This window comes from Lissotriton vulgaris, chromosome 2_2 (genome assembly GCF_964263255.1).
Source record: "Lissotriton vulgaris chromosome 2_2, aLisVul1.2, whole genome shotgun sequence".
Taxonomy (NCBI): Eukaryota; Metazoa; Chordata; class Amphibia; order Caudata; family Salamandridae; genus Lissotriton; species Lissotriton vulgaris.
The window spans coordinates 106,191,118-106,213,983 of NC_141688.1; the positions used below are offsets into that span (position 1 = coordinate 106,191,118).

Sequence of the window (22,866 nt, forward strand, 5' to 3'; positions counted from 1 at the left end):
GGATCGCCTTGCCTTGCTCCACAAGAAAGTTTCAACTCTCTGGGCAAAGGCAGCTAAACAGTGGATTCCTGGGCCCAAAGTAGGCAGTGGGTGCTATTCCCGCTACTTTCTGGTCCCGAAGAAGGACTGAGGCCTTCCTCCTATTCTAGATCTCTGACCCCTCAATTACTTCCTAAAAAAGGAGAAATTCAAGATTTTCAATGTTGCTCATGTCCTGTCTGCCTCGGATCCAGGAGACTGGACGGTAGCCCCAGACTTGCAGGATGCCTACTTCCATATCCCCATCCTGCTTGCTCATCGGTGCTACCTGCGGTTCAAGGTGGGCCATGAGCACTTTCAGTTTGTGGTGCTCCCCTTTGGCCCCTTGAGTGCCCCTCGGGTGTTCACAAAGGTGATGGTGGTGGTCGCAGCTCTTATTTGGAGTTCTGGGTTTTCAGTCTTCCCCTATCGAGACAACTGGTTGTTGAAGGCGGTCTTCTCCCACCTGCAGACCCTGGCCAACCCCCTCGCATTCGCTGAGGTTCATTATCAACATACCGAAGTACCACCTGACTCCCACTCAGTCGGTTCCCTTCATTGGTGCGGTGCTGAGCATGGTGCAATTTCGGGCCTAGTCTCCCGAACAGCGTGTCCAGGATATTTAGGCTATGATCATGATGTTTCAGCCTTTATCCTGGATTTCGATGAGATTGATTTGGAGGCTGTTGGACCTCATGGCTTCCTGCATCCTGTTGGTGACCCATGTACGGTGGCACATGCGGGCTCTGCAGTGGGACCAGAAGTTCTAATGGGCACAGCATTGAGGAAATCTCACTAACCTGGTTCACATTTCAGAGGGCACTGTGCAAGATGTGCAGTGGTGGCTGACGAATGGTTTAACGGCAGACCCCTCTCCCTTCCCCACCCAGATCTCACAGTAGTGACAGACATGTCCCTTCTGGGCTGGGGTGGCCATCTGGGAGAGGTGGAGATCAGAGGACTCTGGTCTCTGGCGGAAGCCAAGCTCCATGTGAACTTACTGGAGCTCGGGCTATCCGACTGGCACTAAAACCCTTTTTTGCTGTCAATAAAGGGAAGGCTTGTGTAAGTGTTCACAGACAACCCTACCAGCATGTGATACTGCAATAAACAGGTTGGAGTGGGATCGTAGACCATTTGTCAAGGTGCCCTGCAACTCTGGACTTGGCTGGAACATTAGGGCATTTCCCTGGTGATTCAACACTTGGCTGGTTCTCTGAATGCCAAGGCAGACGAGCTCAGCCGAAGGTGCCTTACGGATCACTAATGGCATTTCCATCCTCAGGTGGTACAAGGTCTCTTTCAGCAGTCGGGAGAGCCTTGGTTATATCTGTTCGCCTCCGAAGAGACGCACAATGTCAGCTGTTCTGCGTGTTGAAGTTTCCAAGGAGGCTCTCGCTCGGCGATGCTCGTCATTGCGAGTGGAGCTCAGCCTCCTATACGCTTATCCGCCCATTGTACTTCTGCCCAGAGTGCTCAAGAAGATCAGGAGCGACCAGGCACAGCTTATTCTTGTGGCTCCGTACTGGGCATGGAGAGGTTGATATCCCGAGCTTATAAGATGGGCATTGATCCTCTGGTGAAGCTGCCTCTTCGTTAGAATCTTCTGTTGCAGCAGCAGTGACGGGTGCTCCACCCGAACGTGTCCACTCTTTGCCTCCTTGCGTGTAGATTGAGCGGCGACAGTTGACCGCTTTTGACCTTCCTCCTGAAGTCTGCGAGGTAATTTTGACAGCCAGGCGTCCCTCTACAAAGTTCAGTATACGCCTGCAGATGGAACAAGTTTTGTAAATATTGTACAGACCGATCTATTGACCCGTTATCTGCTCCCTTATCTGAAGTCCTTCTCTTCATACTTTCTTTGACCCAGCAGGGCTCTCTGGGCGCTTTAAAAAGCTACTTTCGGCCTCTCCTTTTCTTTGGATGCTTGATCAGCCATCTTTATTCAAATCTCCTATAGTGGAGAGATTTATGAAGGGGCTAACCCATTTGTTTCCCCCTTCACCATGCCACAGTGGGACCTTAATTTGGTGCTCATCATTTTGATGTGTGTACCGTTTGAACAGCTGCATAACTGTCCTCTGCGGTTGCTGATCATCAAGACAGCTCTTTTGGTGGCAATCAGGGCCGGCCCAAGGCATGTGCAAAGTGTGCACCTGCACAGGGCCGCCAAACCCTAGGGGCCGCCACGACGAGGATCGAATCATACACATATTCGTGGCACTGGCGGCCCCTGGCAGGATTTGGCGGTCTCCGACCCCGGCAGCTTTTAGTTTCAGTTTTTACTGTCACTTCCGCAAGCCCTGTCACCCCCCCATTCCCACCCCCCTTTCACTTCCCTGGCCTCCTCTCTGGCTCCGCACCACCGACCTCCTGATTGGGCAGCAGGGGCGCCGGGGTGTTACTTAAGAGGCAGCCTGGGACCTTCTAGGCTGAAACACCGCGTTCCGCCTGTAAGCAATCTGCAGCACACACAAAACTTCACCTTGTTGCGTGAAACTCCGTCGGCTCACACTCCCTGGCAGAAGTTCACTCGGTGCTGTATCTGGGGGTTCACAGTTCACACTATGGGCTGGATCAAGAATGTGCCCAGCGGTGCGGCACCGGCCCTTGCCCTGTGTGCACTCTTTGCATTCAACACCTGGCCGCCGGTGCACTCCTCGCACTACAACAACCGCTATGCCGGGTAAGTTGCACGCTTCTAACCGCTTTCCGTGCCCACTGGCACCAGAAAAGGTGCACGTCTGTAAGCGCTCCTCTCTGGTCTCTTTGATGGAATTTGCGTGTCTTGACATTTTGTTTTTTGTTTGTTAAACAAATGTGTGTTATCTATCTCTGTGCGCAACGAGCTATTTACCTCTGGGGTTAAAACGCGAGGGCAGCTGATTCTTTTTATTATTTACTGTTGTGTCTGTCGGGAGTACAACATCTGTACCAGTGGTTTAAGTTTTTTTAACGGGAGTGCTTCATTTTGATGCCAAATAAATATCTTGTGAACATACGTTTTTAAATGTGGTCATTGAGTGTGGAATGAGCAGTCCTCTTAAACTCCAGTTTAAGACTTTTTTCGGAGTAATCGGGCTTTACCGAATTTTAAGACCGCATGATGGGGTATGTCTTATAAGTTTATAGTATTGTACATTATGACAAAAACTGGGCTGCTGAAGCTCATTTCTAAACACGCTACATCAGCTGAAAGTTTCCGTTAACCACGTTGATCTGGAGGCATTGGTGTAAACACGGTGCCCCATTATTAAGAATGTGACGTAAGAGGCGTGCGTGTTCGTTGTATTTAGTTAGGGCGCTCTTAGGGGGCTGTCTGCAATGTCCTAGAAGAAGGAGGAGGTCCAGCAATCCCCCCCCCCCCCCTCACGTGTTGAACGCTCTTGTTATTCAACACCTATCACTGCATCCCAGATACTCTTTGGATTTTATTTCTCAATTTGCACGGACAGTAAAAATGTTAGGAGACAGGTTATTGCTTAGTTTCACGCCACCGCATGAAATTGATACAGAATGAGTGTTGTGCAGGGAGCACAGTTGGCCCTGTGCTCCCTGCACAGGGCCACCATGAGCCTGGAGCCGGCCCTGTGGCAATAACCTCTGCCCAGGAGAGTAAGCGAACTACAGGCGCTATCCTCAAAACCTCCTTACCTGACAACCTTTCCGGATAAGGTAGTACACCGAACTAGAGCATCTTTTTTTCCTAAGTTGGTAACGCCCTTCCATCTGGGACAGTCGGTTACCCTGCCCACCTTCTATGTGCCTCCGCATCCTTCCAACGAAGAGGAACATCTCCACCGTCTGAACCCAAAAAGAGCATTATCGTTCTACCTTGATCGAACCAAAAGAGTTCAGGGTGGATGACCAACTCTTTATAGGGTACGTGGGTGCAAAGCGAGGACGTGCTGCCCAGAAGAGAACTATATCCCGATGGGTTATCCCTGTATTAAAATGTGTTACGCCTTAGCGAAAAAGGAACTTCTGATGGGCTTCGGGCCCACTCCACCAGGGCTAAAGCAGAAACCACGGCTCTCCAATGTGGTGTCCCAGTTCCGGATATATGCCAAGCTGCCACCCGGGCATCTCTGCACATGTTTACTAGGCACTACTGCCTGGATTCCCAGGTTCGAAGAGAGGGCCTCTATGGTCGCTCTGTTTTACAGGATTTTCTGGTCTGAACCTTTCCGCAGTCCCTTCTCTGGGGATGCTATTGCTTGGGTATCTGTTCACATGTAAGGAATCTGCAGCTATATGTCTCTATCAGATGAGCAAGTCACTTACCTTCAGTATCACCTTATCTGGTAGAGACATGATCTATCCGCAGATTCCTTACCGACTCACCCATCCTCTCCGCTCTGCAGAATTGGGTGTCAAGTGTCAGGGTTGTCCGTCTCAGGGCCCTAGCTATTCGCTTTTTAACACAGCATGGCCAGTCACTTCATGCCTCCGCGCTTTTGGCGTGGAAAGTCGTGAAAAGTACTGACGTCAGCGCGCCGGAGTGGCGATTTATTGACTATGTGAACGGCACAACGACGAGCACGATACCGACGTCAACATACACCACTTACCGGTGTGCAGGGGTACTGCTATGAAAAATCTTCCTGATCCAACCAGATGACTGGAAGTTCAAAGGTAAGGAATCTGGGGCTTTTGGTCATGTCTCTACCAAATAAGGAGTTACTGAAGGTAAGTAACTTGTCCGTCTAGTTGAGTCCTACTCTTGGGGCACGACCCTTCTGTGTTTCACAAGCATGAATTTGTTTGAGGAAGACATCACTTGAAAGGGGAAGCTTCCCTCTTTCAGCAACGCCTCCCTCAACCGTGGGAAGGCCTCCAGAGTACTTGATCCGTGCCAGAAGCACCTGCTCATTCTTTGTGCTCTGGTAGTTTTTTTCAAATCAGCGTACCTCACGGCATGCTGACATCACAGATAGGCTGGCAAGGAGAGGGTGCAGAAGCGATCAACTTCATCCCCAGCTTAAAGCTCACTGTATGGTTTAAAGGTCCGTTATGATTCAGTGAACACAAATGCAAGACGCTCTGAAATTCATCAGTCCACACAGTAAATCGCACCCCCACCATGTTTAGTTCTTTTTTTTCTTCTTTTTTTTTTTTAACAGGTCATTGGCTTGGGGTTGTAATGTGCGTGGTATGAGTTATAGTATGCTTTGTACACCATAGCTGGAAATTTTCAGGGATTTTAGTTTTATGTTCACTGAATTAAACCTACTTTTAATTGTGATTTGTTTTTTTCTTTCAATGAACTTCATGAGTTTTTCGTCTGCTTTGGGTGTGCGCAGCCGAGCTCCGCCAAAGAGCCCCTCTTTGAGGTGAGCCCGTCGGGGATTGCACCGCCTCCCCGACGAGGAGCAACCGCCGATGATGAAGCATGACATCCTTCGGGGTGTGTGAGGCCAATCCATCCAACAAAATGGATGCCCTTGGGTGTTAAATCCACACCTTTGGTCACGCCAACCAATCTTCCCTCTAGTCACGCTCAGGAACAGTCCAGTACCCCCCTTGTTGCAACCATTGCCACGGGCACACACTGAGACTGGACCTTCCACTCCCTTGAGTGGTAATTGGTGCCCTTAGATCTAGCGATCTACCTTCTCCCCTCTATTTCAAACACAAAAGTTAACATACCAGAGAGAAAAACAATCCTTCCAAGTACCTGCCAAATTGTATGCACATTTGTCACAGTACCAATGTTAATCGCTAGGAACACATTTTTGATTTCACCCCTTTCATAAGTGCCAAGCCCACCCTCGACTTCGCCCACAAACTTAAAAATATCAAGAGAAGGCTAAATCTTTGTGTAGGTCCATTAAGCAGTGCCAAAGTTATTTGTAAATCAGAAATGTTTTTGACGCCCTCATTCCCCTTGTCTCCACCAAACACTATCCATCGCGATTGGATCTTCGGAAAACCCAAAATACCTGCACCAAGCATTACTTGTTAAATGCCTGTCCGTGTTATCAGCAATTGAAAATAGAACTCCTCCCCGCCTTCCCTCCTTCCCCATTTAATGTTTTCCCCACCAATTAACTGACACAAAACTTGACATCCCAATTGAAAATTAATCCTTTCAAGTCTCTGCCAAAATTTGAGCAGATTCACCACACAGTGCAAACATATTTGTAAATGAACACTTGTTAAATTAAGTTTAGTGTTAATTACCCTTCTCTTGCCATGAGGTGTGGGACATTTTTTTCCTTTAGAGCTGTGCGTACAAGCAAAATCTTTTATGACTTGAGGATAAGTCCAGAACAAAAAGATGTGTTAATCTACGCGACAGATACAGCAGTTGGCTTGATCTCTATTGTAATTCTTGATGCACATAGTGAGCAGCATTGCTATGTATATTTTCACATTCAGCTATTTTGTCTTGCACTGGGTCAACATTTTACATTTTCTTTTTTATAGGGAAATGGGACTTGAAACCGGAGTGACCACAGCTTCTTATCCTCCACCATTGCATCCTCACTTGGCCCACTACCACCACCCGGCACCTCGACTTCACCATCTGCAAATAGGAGCACTTCCTTTAATGGTAAGAGGATTATTTACAAAAGTCTTAGACAACAGTAGTTAGTATTTCATTATTATTTACTAATCAAAAAAGGAAATTGTTGTCATACATTGCAGTAGATAGTTAACTGTAAAGGAAACCTAATAAATTGAAGAGAAGCCACTAACGTGGCTGGCCATATGTACAGCTATTTGCTGCTAGCATTTGTGGGTGGAACAAAATGTGTTTATTTACCCCCACACTACCTCCCAACTTTAGGCTATATACTAATTTACTGCTGCCCAGGTTTGTCTTCGCAAAACTGGCCATAAAATAATTTGCTAGTGGGATTGACTTCAATGAAGTAACTTGTATAAAGATTTCAAATCGGGGATGCCAGAAGGGTATTGCACAGTGTTTTTTACTGTAGTGATGCAAGTGGATAAATAGGGCATGTTTTCTGGAACATATTTTTTCCATGTCATAAGAGTCTTAACAAAAAATGGTTTTGATAGCATTGCTGCATTATTTATTTTGTTATTTTTGAGCACGTCATAATGCATATGTTACTTTAAAGATACTAATGCACATTATTTGGACTTCCGAAATGCCGGCCAAATTACTCTGACCTTCAGGTTTCTTTCAAAGTTCCCACACATGGACTACAACATGTTTTCTCTAGTTGAGAAAACCTATTCCTAGAAACAAACACTGTTATTACCACTCTTAGACGCTGGGGAACACATTGTATTCCCTTGAAAATAATATCAAATCTCAACTTCACTGCTGCACGTCCTCTTACCTGTCTATGCACCAACCAGGGCCTATCCCTCGAAATAATAAAGACCCAAGACCAAAAAAAAAGAACAATATAGTTATCCCATGGAGATATCAAAGAACTAATGTTATCCTACAATTCGACCTAACCATTGTATCATAAAACACCTCCACTGCCATTCCTATCATCAGGGGTGGAAAAAGACTGTCACCAAATTCTATCTTGAAAACGTACATACCATCTTGATTCAGATTACTCGGAAAATAAGCCAATTACCACTTTGGCTACCATAAAGAATCAAGGCACTTATACCAACGGATGACTTCAGACCAATCACTATGCCTTTTTGACAATGGATTATAGTAACACTCTGCTGACCAGCATTCACAGAATCCAATTGGTTCTTTTAAAAACTGCCCATACCACACTTGTTTGTGGCAGCAGAAGCCCAGATTCTATCACGCCAATCAACATAATCTTAAAAAGACTCCCCATCAAAAAAAATGTAAATTGATACTTGTACAGCGCACTACTCACCTTCATGGGTCTCAAGGCGCTTGTACGCATACCGCTGTGGAACCCATCCTGGCTTTCCCTGTTAGGTGTCCTCTCCTGGACACCCCCAAGGTGGAGGCCAGGCATCCTTAGCGTTGTGGGGGCCGTTGTGGAGATTAAGCAAGCTATTGCCCAGAGTTGCAGAGTGGGACTCCATGATTGGAACAGGCACCGAGGCGAGAATTATCAGGTCCGTGGAATTTTGAGCCCAAGACCCGCCGAGCCCTGGTCCCGGGCCAGACCTCTTCATCAGGGTCTGCCGCTCTAACCATTGAGCCACACTTCTCCATCAAAGCCAGGTACTTGTTCAAACTGGCTTGAAGCGATCAGTTCACATGCTTCCAGTATCCAGAAATGATCACTACTTAGAGTTGATACGAAAGTCATAGCAATAGGAACTTTAGAAAACGCTTGAAACAATCTCAAAAGAACAGGAAAAAAAGATGTAATGACAGGCAAAAGTTAGGATTTTTAATTAAAACATTTTTTTGATGATTACCGAGGTACAGTATAATTCATGACAACAATTGACAATGTAAAATTAGTGGCAAATAGTGACATTAAAGGAAATTGACGGTTCAGCAGCAAAATATGAACAGCACAATATCAACAGTACAGTTTTATAAGGGCATAGATAGAAACATTGCTATTAGAACAGTGATGTGCGATGTAGACTTCACCAGGTGGGTTGTTGATTTTTGTGTCAATATGTAAGATTGAAGTGGGCCTCAAAAGTCTATTAGTATCGATTTGGGATTAATTCGCTCTGCATAAATGTCTGCATGAGTTTTGCAGTAAACCATTTCCTGAATCTAGTTTCTGGTTTTGGGGACAGAACCACTCATCCTGAACATTGGCACCCGCATCTTGGCAAGTAGTAAGGGCATGCTGGTAAATTGCCTTCATTCGTCTGGGATCTTGGTGTGGCTCCCAGTATTGCCAGTTAAGGATCCAGTGAAGAGAAGTGTTGACCATGGCTTGTAACATTGCAACGATTTGATCCCAATAAGCGATTAGCTCAGGAACCAATTCATATTCATGAAATAGACGTTCATCTGACCGCATTTTTCTTTTCCAAGCAACGTGCGCATGTGGGGTAAATATGACCATGGCCTCTTGGGTAGTTGCAGCGTTGCAAAAAAATTGTGTAGGTAATTTGTGTCTGTAGTTAAAGGGTACTTGTTGAACATGTGTCCAACAGTGGATCTTGTGGGTTGGATTTTAGTTGTTGTTGTAATAACTTGGGCAATTTTAAGGCTTTGATGTTTACTGGTAAGTATCGGCTGGCTACTAATTTGCTGGAATTCTAGACATTCTGATAATGTATATTTGCCATGGGATAACCCAACAGCCTGTTAAATTTTAGTTCTTGTGCATTCATATTATTCAGCATAGTCAGATGATTTTGCCAGAACTTAGTTTGTGGTGTTCTGTACACATTTAAGGTCTAAAATAATTCAGCTATTTTTGGGTGGTGCAATCTGACTTGCTTTTTGTGTTTTCAAATATTGTATGAGGTGTTTCTTTTGCTTTTTTTAAAAATCCTTTATAGGTCTAGCCTCATTAAAAAAAGTATTCTGGACAATACCAAAAGTTACGATTGGCTTCAAGCCAGCCCATTGCTTACCATTATTTTCTTTTATTGTTAATCTCATTTGTTTGCTTTTTATTTGATGGCATTTTCCTCTTAATGTGTTTGTGCCTCCTGTTGAGCATAGCTTCTAGATCATTCTTGTAATTAGATGCCTTGTATCCTTACACTCTTGTAGCCTCACACTACTTGCGTTCAGGGAACTTCTTTTATCTTTTTCTTTCAGCACTACATTAAAGTTCACGTGTTTTCTTGTGCTCTTCCTTGTGTGCTTCTTGTGAAGGACTGGGTTCTTTTGGACCCAGCGGTGCCAGGGCACAACACCTGAAACCTTCGTGGGTAACCTGCTCCGGCGTACAAGTCACAGAGACACGGGACACTTCCTTCGGCGTCAAAGAGTCAAGGTTTATTTACTGCAGGGAACACAGAAGTCACGACAAGTACAACACGTGCAACTTGGGGAGACTGCTTCAAATTGGTTCTGTGGATCGCTCCTTTTATACAGTTTTTACCCATAGGCTAACATTGAACACAATAGTTTACAACCCAGTTCCCACATCTAGCTCCCAGAGGGGTCGCTTTGGTCACTTTGAAACACATAAGGTCCGGAACATAAGTGCGGAAACATTTGGCGGTTCCCAACTGTAAAAACCCATCTTCCCACCATTAGCAAATTCCAATCAGCAGTAAAGTAGATCGAGATAGGAACGAAGACAGGTGCAGAGGAAGACGGAGACAGTGGGGAGATCGGAAAGGGTGTAAAAGGGGAGGTGTCGGGAAGCACGAGATACAGGCATCAAAGGGACGTGCCTAATGAGATGCACGGCTGAGACAATAAGCCCGTGCGGCAAGATGAGCCTCGAGCGGCGCCACCTGCCTTACAGTAGCAACCCCCTCGTCATAAAGACACTTTCAAAGAACATGTGTCTTCCGCAAAATATCTTGGGAGTCCCAGGGTCGCGAAGCGGACAGCGTCCGTTCGCTGGCTACTTGAGGGCAAGAGACAAAATGGATGCCGTATCTAAGATGGAACCCGTGGGTACAGATGAGAAACCCACATAACAAACGGACGGTTTAAGTTAGCACAGCGAAACTGCGCACACTTACTAAACTCGTCATTTGCGGTTCATAGATACCAGACTCGACCATATTCGTGCGAGTCAAAAACACCACTTACAATTGTCACGGAACCTCAGACGCTCCTTTTGGCCTCATGTAGGCAAGCACTAGTCGGAATCATATTCGATATTCATCAGACCATCAAGATGTCGTTGTAGCATAGCTCTGTCCAACCGAGTCCCCTTGGTAACAGATTGTTGTCTCATACACGTTGTAGCACAGAGGCCACATAAGGCAGGACCACACTGCACGCAAAGGCAACACGTGAACAGGAATACTACCACGACCCCGATGATCATCAGAATCTTCCAACCCCAAGTCGACATCAGGCCCCAAAACCAACCAAGTAGCGTCCAATCCCCTACATCCACGTGTATGGATTCGGAGATCTTATGCAACTTCGAGATGGCTTGATAGACAGTAGGAGCATTATCTGGAATGAAAATGCAAAAGCTCGAATGGATCACTTTACATACCCCACCACGATCTGCCAAGACGACATCTAAAACCATACTGTTTTGTAACGTCATAAGTCTCTCCGCCTGAAGTTCTGTGGTGATATTACCAAGGGCACTGGCAGTAACATTAGCTGTCGATTCTACCACTCGAGTCAAATGTCTCATGTTCCTACTATTAACCATATGTCCCCAAAACGGGAGGAAACCCTTGAAAAAGTCTCCTGCCTCTTGACCGGCAGTATCCTCTTCGCTAATTACGCCTCGTACAACTCTAGTCTTATGATAATCGGCATCTACAGTGAACGTCGGAGGCAACAGATTTGCAACGAAACATGAGCCCGTGAAGTCTGCGGGCAACCATGTGTATGCACGATCATGACAGATGAAGTACGTACCCTTGGCAGCCAGAAACACAGGGGACGGGGACATTGGCAGAACGTAACTTTCAGTGCAAGCACTTGCTCCAAGTGAGGCTTGCGAACCACGACCCACAAGACAAAGATTACCAGTGTGGGGTACGACCCATATTGGAGACGAATTTTTAAGCTTCTTTTCATTAGTGAACATACTATATTCCCCTCTACTTAGGACCCTATAGGCTTGTACCTCTTCTTTAGGGATGAGAAAAGCATCATGGATCTCATCTTCCATATCCTCTATTGCCATCGATAGCACCCACTGATACGAGGTAGGACCAGAGTTGGGGGAACTTTGTTCTTGAGTGGGGTGGAAACCTAGTGCGCTTCGAAACATTGTTTGGAATGCTCGAGCTGACCCTTGGGAACTATACGGTAACACCAGATATGGAATTCCCTTACCCGTAGTATGTGGCATCAACCCACACACCCAACAATTAGTAGTGTTAACCACTAACTGATGCTGATGGAGGAGCTGGATAAAGGAATTGTTGCGGAATTCTACACGTCTAGCCTGTTCGTGTTCCGGTAATATGTGAAAAGAATGGGGAGAAACAGTAGAAGTAGTAGAAGTAAGGTTAGGGTAAGGAGTAGGAGTAGGGGTAGCAAGTAAGAAGTAAGACATAGTGTAATACACCCCACCCGCTAAGAATGCAGAAGCAGTTAAAAACAATACAAACAATTGGAATACAAAACATTTAGTACGACTGAGTTTCTGCAGCTTGACTCTGTACACCTGGGCTCCTTCCAAATCATTCATCTTCGAAAATGCCATTTTCCCTACGACCGTCCGCAACGTTTCTTGACGCACTTCGTTCTGTGCAGCAATAGTCAATCCCCAGGAGTTCCTAGGAACCGACGGTCTTTAACCTAGCGTCAAGACCTACTGTCCAGAAGGAAGTACGCGCGCGGCCCTACGGCCCTCAATACACAATATGTATTTATTTAGCACGATAGTTCTCAGCTGTGGAAGGAAAAAGATACAAGGTAAAAGCTTGATATATGTACAAAACAAATTTCAATGATACGAATGTTCAAAGTTGATCAGGGGAAACGAAGATATTGCAGTTATCAATTTCAGCAAAGCAAGAAAATTTTATTTGTCCTTAGTGTGAGAACGCAAAGAATATCGATGTTTCCCGGGACGTGTCTGCTCGTCGAACAAAGGATCCGTTGAAGAGGCAGCGTCCTGCTGATCAGTTGGTTGATCTGGTCTTGAGTCTTTTGCTGACAATGTTCCAACAGCGGCTTTCTGCTGCGCTGAGAGTTCTTCAACAAGCTGTGCGTCGCTAAAAGGTACAAACGCCGGCAATGTCTCTGTTTCTGTTGACGCAATGCCTTTCCTCACCCACGGGTCTGCCGGCAAAGGAATAGGGACTCGCTTACAATGGGTAGCATGTACCCAATTCTTCCGCCCCTCAAGACGAACGGCAGTCCTCGTGGCCAGGAGCACCTGGTAAGGTCCAACAAAGCGGGGGTCCAGATTCTTCTTGCGTGAGAAATTACGGGTAACTACCCAATCTCCGGGCTGGAGCTGGTGGCCTGGACCCTCCGTCTGCGTCGGCAAGGCGTCGTAAACCTGTTGATGAATTAACCTCAGTTTAGCAGTCAAGTCATGTAAGTAGTCAATCAACATCGGATACTCAAGATCAGTGAATATTCCTGGCCTAGGAACCCCCCACACATTCGCAGGACGGCCGAACACTATTTCATAGGGACTAAGCCCTATTCGGGAGTGTACCGTCGCCCTAGTTGACAGTAATGCTAGAGGCAAAGCGTCAGGCCACGAAAGTCCAGTCGTAGCCTGAATTTTCGCTAGTTTTAGTTTAAGGGTGCCATTGTACCCTTCAACCAATCCAGCTGACTGGGGATGATTGGCGCTGTGGAATTTTTGATTAATTCCAAGGCCCTTACACACACTCTTCATCACACTTCCAACAAACTCACTTCCGTTATCTGACCACACGACTCTAGGCATTCCATACCGAGGAAAGTATTCCTTCAGTAGGATTTTCGCAGTAGACAAAGCAGTATTATCTTTGAGGGGATAGGCCTCGATCCATCGGGAGAATGCGCAAACCACAACCAAAACGTATTTCAGGTTATTGCATCGCTCCATATGGATGAAGTCCAATTGAATCACCTCAAAGGGATACGAAGGAGGAGCAAAACTGCCAGGGGGAGTTGGGGTTCCTTTGCCAGGATTGTACATTATACACACCATACAATTCTTCACCAGACGTTCAGCACACTTCGTAATACCATCATTCTTCCACACATCAGCCAACAACTTGCAAATACCTTTCGCGCTGATATGTGCTAACCCATGTGCCATTGTCACAACGGCCAGTACATACGCATCAGGCAACATCCATCTTTTCTGATCCGTCAAATCAATCCAGCAACCATTCGCATCCAACCTTCCCGTACTTTCTTTCCACTTCGTCTTTTCCGTGTCGGTGGCCTCATTCTGAATTGCTTTCACGCTCTCTATGGTATTTTCACACATACTCGATTCTGTAGGCCACCTAACCGAACTCGTCACATACATTCGAGTGCTAAGGTTCCGGGCAGTCTCCTTAGCAATCTCATCTGCAAACGCATTACCACGACCAATATCATCCGTCACCTTACGATGCGCACTACACTTAACAATTGCAACTTGAGCAGGCAAAGTCAATGCATCCAAAAGATCGTTCACAAGCTGGCCATGCTGTATTTTCGTGCCGTGCGACGTGAAGAAACCACGCTCTCGCCACAACCGTCCAAAGCTATGCGCTACACCAAAAGCATACTGACTATCGGTGTACACATTCACACGTTTCCCTTTTGCTAACACACATGCTCTAGTAAGAGCAATCAGTTCTGCAGCTTGGGCAGAATTCTGATTCAATCTTGCAGTCTCAACAACAGTATTCAACGTCACAACAGCATAAGCAGTAGTCACATCACCATTCGGCAATTTAAAACATGACCCATCCACATACAGAGTGCCGTCAGGGTCTTCCAATGGGGTGTTTTTAAGGTCCACTCGACCTTTTGTTTCCTCCTCTGTCCGCAAGTAACAGTCATGTTCTGCTACTTCATCTGACTCTGCACTAATTGGTAACAAAGTTGCCGGATTCAGGACATTACAACGTTTTATCTGAATATGGCTTGCCAAGAGCGTCAATTCGTACCCAGACAACCTTGCACTCGTCAAGTGCTGAGTTTTCGTTCGATTCAAAAGAGTGTCGACTGCATGCGGAACCATCACCGTAAGCATATTATCCATGACCAATCCTGCTGATTGTCGGATGGAGACCGCAGCTGCCGCAGTTGCTCTCAAACAACTCGGCAATGCTCTAGCTACTGGGTCTAAGGTCGAGGAAAAATATGCACATGGACGTTGCTTACCACCAAAAGGTTGCGTTAAGACGCTCAAAGCACAACCTTCTCTCTCGTGAACATATAACGTGAACGGCTTGCTGTAATCAGGGGTACCTAACACAGGAGCCGAACACAATGAATCACGTAATTCAGAAAAACTTTTCTGGCATTCTTCCGTCCATGGTAAAGGAGTTGAAACATCCTTGCACGTAAGAGCCACCAATGGTTTCGCTAGCAATGAAAAATTAGGAATCCACTGCCTACAGTACGACGTGATACCTAGAAAGGCACGCACATCTCTTTGGGTTTGTGGCACAGCCATTCGCGCAATCGCTGCAATTCTCTCTGGGGTCAATCTCCTTCCCTCCTTTGACAATAAGTGACCTAGATAGGTTACTTCTTGACAACAATATTGGAGTTTAGAAGGTGACACCTTGTGATTTAACTCACAGAGATGTTGCAGCAACGACACTGTAGCAATTTTGCAAATGTCCTGAGTATCAGCAGCCACCAATAAGTCGTCGACGTATTGGATTAAAGCCGCACCAACCGGCAACCTAAACGCATCCAGTTGACCCTTCAAAGCTTGACTGTAAATCGATGGACTTTCACAGTAGCCCTGAGGAGCGCGTTTGAACCGGAAGCTACGTCCACCAAGAGAGAAACCGAAAAGGTCCCTGCTCTCTTCGGCAATCGGGATGCTGAAAAACGCATTTTTCAAATCAATCACCGAGAACCACGAAGCAGTAGCTGGAATCAGAGTCAGTAGCGCCGTGATGTCAGGCACAACAGGGAATTGAGGAACCACAATTTTATTTACCTCCCGTAAATCGATAACAAAACGATAAACAGGCGGTTTGGTAGGATCAGTACGTTTAAGAATGGGCAGTACAGGGCTGTTGCACACGTTTCCCCGAGTCTCCTCAATAACATCTTTCTCGATCAAATCATAGATGATCGCTAACAAAGCTCGTTCACCATCAAGGGAGATACGGTATTGGGGAATACGTGGCAATCGCACATTCGATTTCAACTGAACAACATAAGGGAAGATATCAAGTAGGCCCACATCGTTTGGACCCGTCGCCCACAAAGACGCAGGAAGAGAATCCAATTCCGGTGGAAGCTTATCGAGGGACAAATACATGGGAGAGACTACGCTCTCTCCGAACGTAAGCTGTACACCCGCAGGAGAACAATACAAAGTTGCATACAATCGTTTGAGCAAATCCAGACCCAAAAGATTTTCGCCACAACCAGTGGTCAAAATCAATGGAGCTTCGAGCTCACGAGGCCCAATTTTAAGGGGCAAAGGGCGCGAAACTGGATTGCTAACGGGGGCGCCAGAGAATCCAACGGATACATTTGTTAAGCCAGACAAAGGTGCGCCAGGGAGTTTCGAATGCATGATAGAACTTTTCGCTGCACCAGTGTCCAACAGAAAAGGCTCAACGACGCCCGATGTAGCAACTGCGACGTAAGGCCCTCTCTGATCAACCGGAACTGATACCACTCCCTCTCCTTGTCTTTGGCTGTCCTAGTAATTACTGTCGTCAGTTCCCTGATCGACGTAATAATCGTCTACATTGTACTGCGCAGATCGTCCTTGCGATGATCCACGTTGATCGAAACAGTTATTAGAATTTGATGAGTTGTCAGAGCGGTCGTTCTGAGCACCACGACCTCTACCACGTGATGCATTCTGTGAACCACCACGGCCTCCTCTAGACGAATTACCACTATTACGGTCATTTAAAGCAGGACAATCAAATTTAATGTGTCCCTCCTGTCTACAATAAGCACATTGATTGTACCCTAACGAAGATCTTTGGAAAGAGGAATCATTACGCGACTGTGATCGATTCGATTGCGACTGTGATCTATTCTGCTGAGGCGCATTCTGATTAGAACGCGGCGGATATGCTTGTTGCAACAACACTTTAGTTTTCAGCTCTTTCGTCTTTTTATCAGCACGGTCATTTTCCTCCTTTTCCCTATTTTCATAATATTGTGCCGTGGCCAATATCTGAGCTGAGGTAGAAACGGCCCACGCACTTTCTGAATTCTTCAACTTATTGCACAAGTCGGGCAATAAGTTTGATACAAATTTATCCACAAACAACCTTTGTCCACCCTCAGTACCCATATCCTGTCCACTATGATCGACGAATGTTTCCTCAAACCTCGTAAAGAAGTCTGAAACACTCTCATCTTTCTTCTGCTTACAGGCTGACAACTTATCCCAATTTACCCTCATAGCTGGCATAAGCGTTTTCATTAACGTAATGATTCGCTGGGGAAGAAGTTCAATCAATTGGTCGGGTTTAGTAGCAGCCGCTTGTCCAGCATCTGCCGCTGTAATGGCAGCCCAATCACCACCTAATTCATTTGCGTGATCTTGGTGACGAATCTTAGCCCATACCGGTTGCGGTACGACGTTACCAAACAACATGTCGATATCGGCAAGATTCATTACCGTAGCATCTACGAGCTGCGACAATTCCTTATAATACCCTGCAGGATTTTTGCGAGGATCGGGCAAAGTTTGTTTCACCTGAAGCACTTCCGATCGTTTCCATGGAAGGTGTATCCATATTCTCTGGAAATGTGCCGGAACTGGGTGGGCAGCGTTAGTATTATCAGCTGGTACCCAAACCGGCGGAACTTCACGCATAGGATATTGGCCAGACTCGGCTTGTTGGCGTTCAAGATCCTCAACAAACAGTGCGTGAGGAATGGGAGCGGGACGTAAAGACAGTAACTGCTCAATAGCACGTCGGACATTAGTATCGACTATCAATCCAGCTGCGAATTGAAGCCGAAGATTAGACAGGGCGGTCAGCACCTCGTCAGGCGCAACGGCCGCTATCTGATCATGTAAGAGTTTACACATTTCGTCAAACACATATCTCTGAGTCGGTATGTTGAATTGACTAAATGTTTCAAGAACAACTCGGGGTGGATTTCTAAGTGGGTTGTCCATCCAACCCATCGCCATATTATATAGCGCAACACGTTCTCTATTACCAGGAAGCTGACTACGTCTCTGCGGTGCATCGAAACCAGCAGACCCAAAAACAGGCCCGAGCGACTGAAAGAAGTTTGTCGCAATGGGAGAATTACGGTTACGAGTAGAGGGACAAGAATAAGACACAGGACTAACAAGAGAAGGAGTAGAGACATTAGCAACAACAGGGGTTAACAACACAGGAGCAGTAGCGTGAGCAGTAGCGGGAACAGGAGTATGTGGAAGCGGAGGAGCAGTAGGAATAGAAACAGGCAAAGGAGCAGGAATAGTCGGAAGAGCGGGTGCAGGTTGAGGAACTGGTGGAGGAATAACAGGTGGAAGAACAGGTACGGCAGGGACCACAGGAGCTGCGGTACCCTGTACGTACGGAGGTGGCGACTTCATAAGATAGGACATTAAAGGATCCTCAACTGCCTCTTCCTTCTTATCCGACTCCGTAGGCAAAGCAGGATAGCATTTATCTATGGTCATACGCTGTAGTCTCTCAAACACTTCCTTATCCTTATCCTCCTTATCACGCTGAAACTGCTCAGCTTTCTTCACTATGGTAGCAACATTATCTCGCTCACTACGTTTATTCTGTCTGATCTCTTTCTGTCGGGCTTCTTTGCGCCACAACCGAAAGGCATCAAACATGGCCGGCCTAGATTTACGTTCGAACAACTTTATTTCCAAATTATCTAAGATCGACGCTTCGAAGCTACCGTGAGGTGGCCAACGAAGATCGCCGTCTTTCTTTGTATATTTTATCCAATAATCATTAAAAGCAATCGGGCCTAGCCCATGTTTGCTATATAAGTCGTAAGTAGGAGTTCCAACCGGAGGTATCGGACACGAGTCCTCCAGCAGGGAATCCGCACCACAAGGTCTAAAGCAACTGAACAAAGTACTGCGACCAGGCATCTTGCACACTAGCCGAGTTTCACAAACTTCAAGGGTTACGGGATTTACCAAGTCCCAGCAAGAACAAAACCCTCGGTCTCTGGCGGCTGCAGTCGTCAAACAAATACAACAACAAAGTACGCTAGCAAAGTGTCATCGACAAAAACACTCACACAGCGTGTACAACAAAAACACTAGTGTTTACAACAAAGACACTCGCTAAAGTGTCTACAACAAAAACACTCGCTAAAGTGTTTACAACCAAGGACTCTGGGAGCGACCCACAAATACTTAACTCAAAGATCAATGGCGTCCTCAGGAAGGCCCGTCAATCGTCTCGCTATACCAAGGTCTACGCCAGGCGCCAAAACAGGTCTACAGTCAGGGCAGCAGTCCGTCGCAGCCGTTAGGAGGCGGGAATCTTCGCGGGAAAAGTCTTCGGGCCACTTATTTCGACAACAGGATCGATGAAGCGGGGTGCACCTTCCCTCGGAGATTTCACACGAAGTTCCTCACGATCGTCGGGCTTGGACCGGTACCACTGATGCAGCCCCACGTTGGGCGCCAACTGAAGGACTGGGTTCTTTTGGACCCAGCGGTGCCAGGGCACAACACCTGAAACCTTCGTGGGTAACCTGCTCCGGCGTACAAGTCACAGAGACACGGGACACTTCCTTCGGCGTCAAAGAGTCAAGGTTTATTTACTGCAGGGAACACAGAAGTCACGACAAGTACAACACGTGCAACTTGGGGAGACTGCTTCAAATTGGTTCTGTGGATCGCTCCTTTTATACAGTTTTTACCCATAGGCTAACATTGAACACAATAGTTTACAACCCAGTTCCCACATCTAGCTCCCAGAGGGGTCGCTTTGGTCACTTTGAAACACATAAGGTCCGGAACATAAGTGCGGAAACATTTGGCGGTTCCCAACTGTAAAAACCCATCTTCCCACCATTAGCAAATTCCAATCAGCAGTAAAGTAGATCGAGATAGGAACGAAGACAGGTGCAGAGGAAGACTGAGACAGTGGGGAGATCGGAAAGGGTGTAAAAGGGGAGGTGTCGGGAAGCACGAGATACAGGCATCAAAGGGACGTGCCTAATGAGATGCACGGCTGAGACAATAAGCCCGTGCGGCAAGATGAGCCTCGAGCGGCGCCACCTGCCTTACAGTAGCAACCCCCTCGTCATAAAGACACTTTCAAAGAACATGTGTCTTCCGCAAAATATCTTGGGAGTCCCAGGGTCGCGAAGCGGACAGCGTCCGTTCGCTGGCTACTTGAGGGCAAGAGACAAAATGGATGCCGTATCTAAGATGGAACCCGTGGGTACAGATGAGAAACCCACATAACAAACGGACGGTTTAAGTTAGCACAGCGAAACTGCGCACACTTACTAAACTCGTCATTTGCGGTTCATAGATACCAGACTCGACCATATTCGTGCGAGTCAAAAACACCACTTACAATTGTCACGGAACCTCACTTGTCCCACAACTACTCACCCCCACCACATGGTCAGTGTATCTCCCTCCTACCTTTGCAGTTCATCAGTTGCTTCTCTCAACCTCCACTGACTATTTTTGTTTTAATGTAGTTTTTCCCCCTCTCTCCTGCTCAGTCTCTTCCACCTACTTGCCCTGCCCATTGGCATTTACCCTCCAACTGTTTCTCCATTGCTCCCCCGCCCATCATTGGTTTTTTAAAGAAAAAAATATTTGTTTAAAATTTTGGGGGAAGGCCTGACAGAGGCTATTTGCTTTGGGGGGGACCCCGTTTTTAAAATGCACTTTTGAGTCCATTTAATTTTTAATTTTATTTTAAATTTACTGCTCCAAGATTAGTGTCCTCATCATGCTTTATGCATGCGCATGCATGGTGATAGTCATACTTCATAACCCTGGGTCACCGCAGCGTCATGGTGCATAACTCATGCATGCATGATGTAGTATGCACAGTATCTGCAAAAGACATTGCCAATCCAGTAGCCCGAAAAGGCACTGCCTATTTGCTTTGATGATGGTTCTGCAGTCAAGGAGAGCCTTTTTGATTTTACAAGATTTGTTTGCAGAAAACAGCAAATATTTAATTGAAAGTAATTATTTAAATTACGTTTGTATACTTCTCTTCTAGACGAACTCCTACTAGCACTGCCAGTTTACTGTTAAACTGTTGTATAAGTAGCTAGTAATTTAGCACTAATCATTAACATTATTATCAGCAGTTATTTAGCGAAAGGGTGCTGGACTCCTCAATTAAGAAGCAAAGTATAGTGAATGAAAGACCTAGACAACTTTAATATTAGCCTGGTTGTTGAGAGCTGCCCGGCAGACCCCATACAGGGCTGTAGAGCGCCAGACCACTCCTGTTGCTGCTTGAGTTTCCTGCCTCCTAGCAGGACATATAGCCTCTTCAGTCTTCTCAAATGCCTGCATCATTTGAGCTCCCTACCTGCCCTTGGTTCACATCCTCAGACAATCTTAGTTTAACTGTTCTTCAGACTCCCAGAAACCAGTATGACCTTTAAAAGGGGAATCAGACCTCATAATTTCTTCCACGCAGTACAATACTTCCTGTACCAGGCAAAACCTTTACAGTGGAAACTACAGCTCTCATCAATCTTTCTTTCGTTAGCTGAAATACAGTCAATACCGTCACCCCACATTACTTTTAGACTCCAGCTTCCCTGATTAAGATTAACCAATGAAGAAGCAGCTTATCCCCGTCCTACTTGTTACGAAGCTGACACCATTGACTCAATCTGACAGTGCCTCCTTGCATTCAGTGCAAGAGTATTATTCCGCTGGACTAGACAAACCACGCATTCTCCATCCTGTACTCCACACTGGCACTCGGTGGGCAACTGAATAAGAGAAAAACTGAGAATCTGCCCTTTCCAAGACCTTATGGATGTTCTCCAAGAAAAACTTGTCAGTCTCCCTCCTGCCCACATGCTGATATCTACATTATTTGATGTGTACAACACGGGTCTAAACATCTGAGACACACAGCATACGCCTATGTACAATCTTCAAAACTTAAATCTTCACAACTTCCTTCTGTCAACAACCCTCTGATAAGTGCACCATATGCAGACAAGAGAAAATTGCCCTCGATGACCTCACTCAACTGAAATCACTTCCCTCCACACACCCCACCTTCATCACCACCAGCAGATCTTCATTCCACAAGGTTTCTGTCAATTAAACAGCTAATGGAACCAAGGAACTCTTCAGGGCTGTCAAGCACTGTACCAACCCACTGCCAGTTTCTCGTATCTCTCCTTCAGTCACAAGATAAGCATGATCAGATCCAACATTGACAGTTTGAAACTGCAATCCAGCCTGGTTTCAGTCCCCATCAAGTAGGCAGCTTACAGCCTCCAACCGCATGCTGAAATTACCACCTATGAAGTGGGCATTATACATAGTGACATTTCATAAGTGTAATGTAAACAACCCCAATTCCCCCCCCCCCCCCCCCCCCCCCCCCCCCACACACACACACACACACAACCTGCATCCTCAATACTTTCTTCAGCCAAGGAATCTTCTTCGATGACCTCAAAACAGGACTGATACTCTCCCTACTGCAAAAAGAACACTGGCTCTGGATGATCTTGCTAACTATTGCCCCAAAACTAATGTATCCTTCATTGAAATTGGAATGATCCCTGAAAAGTCTGCCTACACTATCGCAGGAATTAGAAAAATTTTCATAAAGGTAAAACCATACTACAGCAAAGAGAAGACCACTCTTCAAGTAGTAGACATTCACACTTCTCAACAACAACATGCGACGATCCCTGTTTTAGTCCCTTTTGACCTCTCTGCAACCTTTGACACAGTGCTGCAGAGTTGCCCCTTGGATCCATCCTTTCCTCCATCTTTAACCTCTAATTGGAACTGCTCATGCATAACTCTACAAAATCTTCTCAGCCCAAAATATTCAGCTACTACAGAAAATGCCTCCAGAAAATCCAGCGTTAAATTTGAGAACAAAATCTAAAACGACACAAGATAAAGAGATAACTCTTCCTTGTTCTCTAAAAACACCAATCCTCCTCGGATTAAAACGTGGCTACTTGACATGAACTGGACTTCTAAATCACTTGTATTAGTCTTCTATTCAGGTCTC

At 46.1% G+C, this 22,866-nt stretch overlaps 1 protein-coding gene across 3 annotated transcripts in view; it reads left to right on the forward strand.

Annotated features, from left to right (window-relative positions):
* Nucleotides 1–22,866, forward strand: part of RNF111 (ring finger protein 111) — a 370,041-nt gene that overhangs the window by 282,866 nt on the left and 64,309 nt on the right. For all 3 annotated transcript variants that reach the window (XM_086959381.1, XM_086959382.1, XM_086959383.1), the window contains exon 10: nt 6,448–6,574. In XM_086959381.1, coding sequence (XP_086815507.1) covers nt 6,448–6,574 — 127 coding nt within the window. The remainder of the gene's footprint in view (nt 1–6,447; nt 6,575–22,866) is intronic.